The 10,818-nt window shown below is 46.7% G+C and overlaps 1 protein-coding gene across 1 annotated transcript in view; it reads right to left on the bottom strand.

Moving 5' to 3' along the window:
* Nucleotides 1–8,733: 8,733 nt before the first annotated feature.
* MTARC2 (mitochondrial amidoxime reducing component 2) overlaps nucleotides 8,734–10,818 on the bottom strand; it is a 33,861-nt gene continuing 31,776 nt past the window's right edge. The window contains exons 5-7 of the mRNA XM_004699920.2: nucleotides 10,650–10,711; nucleotides 10,484–10,555; nucleotides 8,734–9,120 (exon numbers count right to left, since the gene is read on the bottom strand). Coding sequence (XP_004699977.1) covers nucleotides 8,994–9,120; nucleotides 10,484–10,555; nucleotides 10,650–10,711 — 261 coding nt within the window. The 3' untranslated portion in view covers nucleotides 8,734–8,993. The remainder of the gene's footprint in view (nucleotides 9,121–10,483; nucleotides 10,556–10,649; nucleotides 10,712–10,818) is intronic.

Below are 10,818 nucleotides of genomic sequence, written 5' to 3'. Positions count from 1 at the left end.
GGGCCGGGGGCCCGGGAGCCCAGGGTGAGGCGCGGGCTGGGCTGGAGCGCACACGGAGGGCGGTTCCGAACCCCTTCCGGGCTGCCGTCCTTGGGCTCCGGAGGCCCCAGTGGTTTGGGTGCTGGAGGTCGGGTTCCACCGGGCTCTGCCCGCTGCCTCTCACCCAGTGCCCGCTGCCGGGAGGCGTGTCTCCCGCCCCACCGCCCTGTCGCTGCAAGGGAACACTTTATTTTTGGATTTGTTCGGGTCAAATAAACTAGCCCTTGTTTACTTGCAAATAAATACAAGAGTTGCATTACAAAGAAGCGGGATTTCAAATGTAGAGCTCGGGCTGTCTTGGGGTTGGTGGGGGGAGGGTCCCCAAGGCCTGGTGGCTAGTCGCTTTGGGCTCGCGGCCTCGAGGCCCAGAGGAGCCCACTCGGCCTGGAATCTAGGGTGCCCTGGGGCGCAGTGGAGTGGCGGTGTGGTAGGAGAGCGCTCTCTGCAGGGTCCGCTGCGCTCCTCCTACCCCAAAGCTCAGCGCTGGTCCAGACACAGGAACGAATGTCGCCAGCCCTGCAGCCACTGGCCTCAACTACTGGGTCGCTTCCAGATCAAGGTGTTTCCAGCAACAAGGTCAAAACGGAGGGCTGGAGGGGTTGCCTTCCGCTCCTGTGTGCTGGGGGTCACCTGGGCCTTGCAGAAAGAGGTCTTGTACCTGAGAATTGGGGAGCGAGCCCTCTTCCCCCAGTTGGTAGAGCACGCCAAGACTCTTCAGTGCTCAGGGAACTTGAACGTGGCCCCTCACCAAAAATCTTTAGGTCTACTCAGATGTCAGTCTTACTGTCTTCCCTTCCAACAGCACCTGCTGCTCACTCCTCTAACTCCCCGGGCTGGACCTGGAACAGAGGGCTGTGTTGTTTAGGCTGTTGAGAAGCAGCTAGGGTAGTGATTCTCAACCTGTGGGTGGCGACCCCTTTGGGGGTCGAACGGCCCTTTCACAGAGGTCGCCCGATTCACGACAGTAGCAAAATGACAGTGACGAAGTAGCAATGAAAATAATTTTATGAGGGAGGGAGCGGGAAGGGAGGGGAAAATGTGTGCTGGTTGTACAAGTTTGTGGAAATTTTCCATTAATTTTTTGGAGCATGTGTGTCTAAAAATATTCATACCCTCCATGTAGGTCTACGCACTCCTGAAGGTGGTATTTTCTTCTCTCCCATCCTTCTCCAAAGAATTCTGAACTTTTCCATTTCTACTAAGTCAAGGTGGCAGTTTGGGCATCCTCAGAGACTCAACTCATGTGCCTTTTAAAATGCTGTTTGCATTTGGGGAATAGAAGTCTGAATGGACAGGGGCATGGCTGTAGTGTGGATGGGGTTAGCTTTCCCGATGAAATTCCTTAGGACAACCCCTGCTACCTTGAAAGAATGAGTAGGTGCATTTTAATGATGGAAAAATATATATATTCCTCAGCACAACTTTCCTTTTTGTTTGTTTTTAAATTACCAATACAATTTTCAGTTTTCTTAAAACTCCTTCATAATAAGCCCTTATGGTCTCCTGTGCTCTTTTTGAAAATCTATCAAGAGTAAGCCTTCAGGATCCAGAAAACAATCGCCCTAACCTTTTGAGCAGACCTCTGTGCCTTGAATTTAACTCACCAACAGACCCCTTGGAAGACACAAGTTGTGTTGTTGTTTCTTTTAAGATCACTTTATTGGGGGCTCTTACAACTCTTGTTACAACAATTGATACATCAATTGTATCAGACATATTTGTACTTATACTGGCATCGTTCTTTTAGACATTTACTTTCTATTGAGCCCTTGGAATCAGCTCCTCTTTTTGTTCCCTCCTCCTCTCTCCCCAACCTCGTGGCCCCTGGATAGATTACAGATGTTATTATTTTCATATCTCACACCAACCGCTGTCCTCCTTCCCCTCTGATTTCTGTTGTTCTTCCCCCTGGAGGTGTGTGTGTGTGTGTGTGTGTGTGTGTGTGTGTGTGTGTATGTGCCATTCATTGGGCTCGGTGCCCGCTTTCTCCCCTCCACCTCTCCCCTTCTTCCTACCCTTTTGGTATCGCTCTTCCCGTTCCCCGGTTCCGTGAGTCCCTACGTTTTCATGGGACTTTTTGTGTTTGTTGAAGACACCCCATGGAAACTAAAACACATGTACGACTGAGAAAACAAGTCTGTAGCCATCCACTGACCACAAGGCCTGCTTAAACATGCTTTGTTTGGAATAAGCCATGCACACATGAACTGTGACCATAGTAGCAGTACTCCTTTACTTACCTTCTTATAATGGTACAGATAGGTTTCGATATAATTAAAGTTGACACAGATAAATAAGTAACGCAAGTAACCCCTGGTGTACACACTAACTGCTAGTAAAAGGGGGGCCTGAGTCAATTGTCATATAGAGAGAATGCAGAAAGCACCACAGGCCCACGTTTAATGGAGGTACATGGCATTACTGTTGTTTTCAATAGCACCAGGAGCAGGATTCCCTGGACACGGGAGAGGTAGCAAAGCAAGGAGGAGAGCTTGGCACTGCGTGGCAAACAGCACCCTTTCGCGTGCAGAGGCGTCTGGGTGTCCACCCTCCCTGCCCATGCCACAGCTCCCACCCCAGCTAGACAGCGTTTGTCATGGCATTCCGGTCTCTGCGTACCCCCTCCCATCTATCCGCATGCCTTTCCAGACAATCCATAACGCCAGACTGATCATGAGCTGGGTGTCAAATATAGGTGCAAATCACCTTTCAAGAACCTATTACAACTCGCTGCGGTCTTCCTGTCCAGTCCTTCTGGAAGCTTCCATCACATTCACAGAGCGTGCACCTGACTCTCCGCCCTCGGCAAATTCCTCAGCGAATTCACGTTCCAGCTCTGTAGGCAAGCCCTTCCCCAACGCCCCACCGAGGAAGAACAGCTACCTCCCCTGAGCCCCTGGGTCCCAAGTGACGGTTATGATTCGCATGCCACACACGCCAAAACGGACTCCCAGGGCGAGTCCCCCGCAGGTCAGAGCAGCGCTGTGCCGTGGGCTTTTCTCCCGGCTGTGATCGGAGTGCATTTGGTTTTGTTTGGTGATCTTTACAGAAGCGAGTGGGCAGGCATTTGTTCTAGAGCATGTCTGGGCGGGTATGAACCACCACCCTTCCAGGTGATAGTTGAGCGCAAACCACGTGAACCACCCACGTCCTAATGCGCCGCCCTATGATGTCAACACATGTGCTTTGACCTCCTAACTCCCCCTCTCCTAGCTCCAGGGCTGTAGTTACGACTATGAATACTATCGCAGCTGTCTCATGGACGTTCCAGAAGGATTACTGAAGGTAAGCACGTCGCCTTAGGCTCTGTAATCTTGTAAGGTCGCCCATAGGTACTGCTGAAGAAAGGCCTGGTGATCAGTTTCCATAACAGCAGCCCTTCAACAGCTAAAAGTGGAACTGGTTTCAAGACTGACTTCTATGTTTCACTTGCACTGTTACACACATCACACGCATTCACCCTTACAGTCGTCACTTTTGTTTGGATAAGTATTATTACTATTTTCAGAAGCCCTGTTACCGCAATGGTTAAAGACTGGTCATCAAGAGGTGGGCAGTTCGAATATATTTCGTAGCTCCATGAGACAAAGACCTGGTGATTCATCCACTAAAGATGACCGCCTACAAAATCCCTATGTGGCAGCTCTGCTCTGTCACTGGGGCTGGAGACCAGTCTGGATAGAGAAGATGGCACCCGACTAAGATACTTACATTCTTCTTCTCCCTTTATGGACCTTATAGATTGAGACTTCTCAATAAAGCTCAAGGCCACCAAGTCAATTCTGACTCATAGTGACCCTGTCAGACAGGGTAGAACTGCCTGTGGGTTACTAATCGTTGTTAGCGCAGAAAGTCTCGTCTTTCTCTGACAGAGTGGCTGATGGGTTTGAACCACCGATCTTGTGCATAATGCACTACAACAACAGGACTGTGGAGGTAGGTGAGACTTCCAAATGCATTCGCTGTTATAGAGGCAGTTCTGACTCACAGCGATGCCATAACAGAGTAGAACTGCCCTTGAGGGTTTCTGGGACTGCTAACTTTTACAAAATGATAATGACATAATTTTATGATAGTGCCAAATGATAAATCATACATACTCACTGAAAAGTCAAGTTGACCAAATGTTGGTGTTTTATAAATGACAACCATATAAAACTGCATGAGGGTGAATTTAAAAACTGGAGAAAATTATAATTAAAATAGAATTTTCCCAAAATGTTTAAAGCCTCCTCATTCAGATACAAGATAATTTCAACTCTGATTATAAGGAAAGAAACAAACAAACAAAAATGTTTAAAGTGGGTACGATTATCAAGGACTTATCATATTAATGTATTTTTCTATAAACTTGTCAAGTTTCCGATAAATAACATACGCCTTTCAACTGGAAACAGGTAATGAGACAAGGGAACCCAGTGGGTCCAGCAGGAAGCGCTCATGAGAAACTTTGCAGATAGTTCTCAACACCAAAGAATACCCTGAGGGGAGGATAGGGTGTGTTCCCAATCCGGTTCCATCTGGTTCTCCCACCCCACCCCCCACCCCCCACCCCCAGCACACTGGTGGGCAGAGTGCAGCAGCCAGACAACCCAGCTGTAGGTGCCCTGCAGTCCGCAGGCATCCGGCAAGCGCCCTCCCCACAGCCAAGATGCTCCAAAGGAAGGTCAGCGCAGCCAAGGGGATCTGAAGAAGGAGGCCCAGAGGAAATCGGACAGGTTGTGAGACCCGCGCCTGCAAAAGTGGAGGTGAAGCCCCAAATAGGCAGCAGGAATGGATTCATCTTCCGGACAACAAAGACCAAGCACAAAGGAAAGGGAGAGCCAAGGGAAAACCGGCTGGAGTGGCTAACCAAGGGACGAAAGAAGGGGTACCTGCCGAAAACGGAGAAAGGAAAACGAGGAGAGCCCAGGCTCTGATGAAGCAGGAGAAAAAGAAGCCCAGTCTGATGAATGGTTTTCATGCCTTAGCAGTGGGCCTGGTTCTCGCTCTTCTTGTACCATCCAGAGGAATATTTTATCAACCATTTTGTAAACACAAGTTCTTGAATAGCTCTAGAAACATTTTTAAGAAGGAAGAAATCCCACTTCCTCCCATTTTTTGGTAGTGTAAATGTTTTTTGAATAAAGATGTGAAATCATTTACAAGCTATTTATTTATTTATTTTTGGTGCAACCAGAAAATGGTGGGATGTTGAATTGTGGAGATTTGACTCTCTTGGGTGTCAGCGTGGGACGGTGGGGTGGATGGAGGGGAGTTTTTGTATCCCTGATATATAACCGACTAAGTGGCAATTTGGAGTCACTCTCATGCATTTGGATGCCTTGAATGTTTAAAATTGTGTTTCCGTGTTGTTGTTTTTTACTATAATTGTGTCTGAAAACCATCCTGTCATGGCTCTCTTGTCAGAATGCTGTGCACTCTGCAGCCTCCTCGGTCAGGGCAGCCCCGTGTCCCTACAGCTTTGTTATGTACGGCGAAGGGCTGAGTGATTGAGTGTGTAGTGTGTGTGACATTAAACTGTGAATCAGTGGGACTTAAGATGTAAAGGCTTATAAACATTTGAAGATAATGGTACTGGATAACCTCTTTTTAAAAATTGCCCCCAAGTTTAAAGCTGAGAAGTCACCAGAATTCAGAAAAGAATCCTATCTACATGCCATTTTAGGATTGTGTACATTTGTAGAGGTATAAATACAGGCATGTACATATGTAAGTATACTTATATATAGTGATAAGGAAATAGATTGATGTACATATGTTAAGTATTAAGGTAGCAGACGTACATTGGGCCTCTACTCAAGTACTCCTTCAACACAAGAACACTTTTTTCTAATAAGCTGGCATTCTGTGATGCTCCCCCTTCCCGACATGATTGCTGAAGACAAAATGGGAGCATAAGCAAATGTGATGATGGTGCCCGGCCATCAAAAGATGTAGCGTCTGTGGTCTTAAAGGCTTGAAGATAAACAAGCAGCCATCTAGCAGGGAAGCAACAGAGCCCACATGGAAGAAGCCTGTGTGATCATGAGGTGTAGATGAGATCAAGTAACAGGCATCAAAAGACCCAGAACAATCATATTGATGAGAATGAGGGGGGTGGCAGAGTGGAGACCCAAAAGCCCATCTGTAGAAAATTGGACATGCCCTCACAGAAGGATCACAAGGAAGGGATGAGGCAGCCAGGGTGCGGTATGGTACCGACAAAACATTCAACATTCCTCTAGCTCAGTGGTTCTCAATCTTCCTAATATCTGGACCCTTTAATACAGTTCCTTATGTTGTGGTGACCGCTCAACCATGAAATTATGTTTGTTGCTACTTCATCACTGTCATTTTGCGACTGTTATGAATCGAGGGACCCCTGTGAAAGGGTCGTTCGACCCCCAAAGGGGTTGCCACCCACAGGTTGACAACCACTGCTCTAGTTCTTTAATGCTTCCTCCTCCCCACTATCATGCCCCCAATTCTATCTTACAGATATGTTTAGACCAGAGAGTAGTACACTGGTACAGATAAGAGCTCACAGCACAGGGAATCCAGAACAGATAACCCCTCAGGACCATAGTGAGAGTAGCGATACCATGAGGGTAGGAGAAACATGGGGGTGGGAGGAGAAAAGGGGAATCAATCACAATTATCGATGTATAACCCCCCACCCCACCCCCAGTGGGACTAATAACAGAAAAGTGAGTAAAGAGACACCGGCCAGTGTAAGATAAGAAAAGAATAGTAATTTATAAATTATCACGTGTTCATGAGGGAGGGAGGGAGGGAGGGGAAAAATGAGGAGCTGATAGCAAGGGCTCAAGTAGAAAGAAAGTGTTTTGAAAATGATGATGGCAACATAAGTACAATGTGCTTGACACAATGGATGGATGGATGGAGTTATAAGAACTGTAAGCGCTCCCAATAAAATGATTAAATAAAAAAAATTTTTTAAAGCACTGTGTACAAATTGTTCATAAAGTCTCTGTGCCGATTGCAAAACAACCCATAAAATGCCGCTTACAAAAGGAAAAAATGCTTTGAGGGCAGAGAGCATATGTTCACCACAAGGTTCTCTAGGGTGAGGGCTGCCCTAGGACAGGAGACTGAGCGGTGCTCTCCATTGCTCAAGACCAAGCCGTTCCTCCCCCATCACACAAGCCAACAGCAGCTTTGATTTATTAGAATTTACTCCTTGCCAGGCACCACGTGGGCTCTTGACCATCAGGGTCACTGTTAGGCTAAAATGAGGTGAGACATGTAAATATGGCGATGCTCGTTCTTCACAAGAGGGAAAGAGACAGGTAGAGCGGTGGGTCAGTGCTCCGGGCCAGTCAGTGGCAGAGCAGCCATGGACACCGAGGCCTATGGGACTCCAACACTTTGGGCTGTACCCTTGAACCACTCCCACCTCTCCCAGCCAGGTTTAAAGGCTGTCCTATAGACCATGGAAGAAATCGTCTCAGTGTACACCGTAAAAAAAGACGAACAAAAAGCAAAACTCAGGGACGACAGATGAATGACCGCCTGCCAGAGTAGAAGAGGAGCAGTCTTCCCTGCATCAGAAATAATTTAAAAGGCACATTGGCTTGGCACTACACAAACATGATCCATCTATTACTTCATCATGCTTCAGGGAGAGAAAAAGTCAGTATTTCAACAGTCCCGTGGTTAAGTTGTTGAAACAGAAGTCCTCTGTCCAAGCCAAGCACACAAGCCAGGAGCAAATCTGTGTGCCAGACGCATATACAGCATGCTCCCCAATCCTCTGCTCGGCCCGGCCCCCAAGGCTCGTCATCTGCACCAGGTGAATTAATAATGTGTTCCAAGAGTATCACAGGACCCTTCTGACAGCACAGCAGTCGTGTATGGCTTCCTGCTCCCACATGACTGTGGCAGCCACCTCCACCCATTATGGACCAGCTCATTGGAAGTTCTGTTTGCTCCTCTTAGACCTCCGGCTTCTTAGATGCCACAGTTTGAAACATTCCAACACTATTAACTCTTTACCAGAGTGGAAAGCTTCATCTTTTTCCTGTGAATTGTCTGGTGGTTTTGAACTGCTGCCCTTAGGGTTAGCAATCCAATGAGTACTACATATCTTACTACAAAGACTACGGCAGAGCCTACTGTGCTACCAGGTCTCTTTTAATGAGATTTAGTGGCAGTCAAAACAAATCAACCAAATTAGGAATAGGAGATGCCAAGATTAAGAACTGAAATCTATCTAGCACTAGATGTGGAGCAGTCCTAACCATGTATCCGTATAATGGCTTTATGGTTGGTAGACCTAGTGGTATCTAGGCTGAAAGGGTAGGTACCACAATGGAGGGCAGACCTGAATTAGAAAAAAATAAAAACAAAAAAGGTCAAGAGTTTCAGGCATGAGGTGACTATAAGAACTGGCTTGTGGATTTTATCAAACTTATTACTTTAAAATTTCAATGTGAAGTCTTCCAACCAACTTTCTCCTTCCCATCATTTGAGTTAGGCATCATTATGCCTCTAGGACCCAGAATTTAATTTAGCTCCATGACATCACTGTAAAAATATTTCTATCTCATGATTCAGGATCCTCTTACCTAGATGCGCTGATTTTCTGTTCCAATTTCAATTACATTTCAAATATGTATCTGATAAAATACATTGGACTTAACCTGTTTCCCAAGTTTCTTTTCAAGGACAGTATTCAATGAAAGGAGAGACTATTTTTCTGCTGAGATTCATGTCCCAGCATTTTATAATTGGAGGAGAACACGAGCCAAAGGAAGCTGAGGCAGAAATACACAGATGAGTTGAGGGGCACAGGAAAAGGGGGCATTCTTCAGTCCCAGACACAACCCCACGATTCTCCAAAGAGTGGAAGGAGCAAAGCGTAAAAGCGCAAGAAATTGTGCTGCTGGCGGTCAAGGCACTGCCTTCTGGTAGCAAAGCTGACCTTTGGCCACATCACCATCATGGATCCATCATTCTACCATCCGATACACAGGGTCACCAACTTTCAGGCTTCCAATTTTCTCCACCAAGTAATAGACCCCAAAAAGTGGGGACGACTTGTACAAATGCTTCTCCGAAGGATCACACAGGCGGTAGCTGGAAGAAGCAAAAAATCATCAGCAGGCACAGAAAGGTAACCAATTTCACCCTCTCGTAGCAGAATTCACAAGTAGCAAGGTTTTTCTAAAATGTTGAGAGAGAACTCAGTGGGATGGAGCTGTCAAACTGCAAATAATCTGGGCTTTTCTAGAAGGCTCCTGAGAGTCTAAACGGTTTTCCCCCAGCTTCAATTACAATTCAATGTGAAAACAGTATAGCTGCATTACTTAAAATTAATACTTTCCTTATGTGTGGGAATTGAAGACACACATGGAAACAAATTTCATAGTTTAAGTAACATGCATAAGGAAACTATTAATTTTTTAATAAGGAAAATGTAACTAACTTTGCCATGCATTGAAATGTGCCCGTGGCATCTCAAAGTGCAGGTGCCCTAGACCCTCCAATCGCTCTGTCTACTGCCAAGAAACACTCGGATGCCAGGCTCCTCCTCAGGTATAAACCCAAGGCTGGGGCTCTTTGGGGAGCAAACATTCAGGCAGAGATGCACTTGGCATGTAGATCTCAATTGTTGCTGAAGTTACTTAAAAAACAAACAGACGATGAACAGGTTGATAAAACCAGGCTGTTAAAAAAAAAACAAACATCACGACATCCTAAAAACCAAAGTTGAAAATAGAACTGGAAATGTGCAGAGCTTTAAAAAGAGCTCTGAATGGGCTGGTCTCTCACCTCTAGCTCTTGCCAAGGATGGAGTGGGAACAGAAGAACGCGAGGCAAGGACAGCCGCAAAATGTGTGACACGGGTTTGAAAATACACCTGCACTGAGAACTGGATCTCTGCCCACATTTAAAAACAAAACCAAAAAAGCCCTGTATCAACAGCCTCTGGTAACGCCTTAAACCAAAACCAAGTTCACTGCCATCGGGTCGATTCTGACTCTGAGCAACCCCTGTGGGCATTACAGCCCCCTAACCCGTTACAGCCCCCTTCTCCCTAATCCCTCATTATATATCTATTCTTATTGTTCAGATAATATACCATATACGTTATGTATATGGTTCAACTATTCTCATCTTCCTTGGCATTAGTACTAGTAAAGAAATTTGAGTTGGCAATCAAAATAATTAAAATACTTGAGGCATTGGTATGGAGAAATCAGCATTTCCAGCATTCTCGAGCATACCATTCGAGAGTTGTGAAGAGCACTAGACGGTCCAATGAGGTAAAAAGAGGGAGCGGCACGGACCTGCCTACATTAGCCGACAGACACCAGCCCACAAGTAGTAGGGTGTCCCAGGCGGAGCCGCCAAGCCCACTTAACGCCCAGGCTCAGCCCTGCCACTAACCCCCACAGGCCACAGTCCTGAAAACACCCGGGGCACATGGGCGTCTTACGTCTTCAAGGTCTCCAGGGGCTCCTTCCGGTCCATGACCCCGGTGTCGGGATCCACGGTGGTCAGGAGGCACCTGTCGGCAAACAGCCAAAGCTGAGATGCAGGCTCTTTGCTCCGAGCCCACGCAACACTGCACCCTAGAGGCCGTCCCTGGAAAGACTCCTTACCTGGGGCAAGCCAAAACCTTTTTCAGTTCCACGTTGCCAATGAGGAGTTCATCCCAGGTATCCTAGGAGAAAAGGGAAAACACTCTCTTGAACAAAGGCTTCATTCATCTTCACAACAGCTTACTCTCCCGCAGGTACTAAGGAGCTAGGAAGTACAACAACACCCCCT

The sequence above is a fragment of the Echinops telfairi genome, unplaced genomic scaffold, assembly GCF_000313985.2.
Source record: "Echinops telfairi isolate 266 unplaced genomic scaffold, ASM31398v2 ScPeMD7_7424;HRSCAF=8462, whole genome shotgun sequence".
Classification (NCBI taxonomy): Eukaryota; Metazoa; Chordata; class Mammalia; order Afrosoricida; family Tenrecidae; genus Echinops; species Echinops telfairi.
The sequence above is the reverse complement of the archived record's forward strand: the minus strand, read 5'-3'. Positions and strand labels throughout refer to the sequence as shown.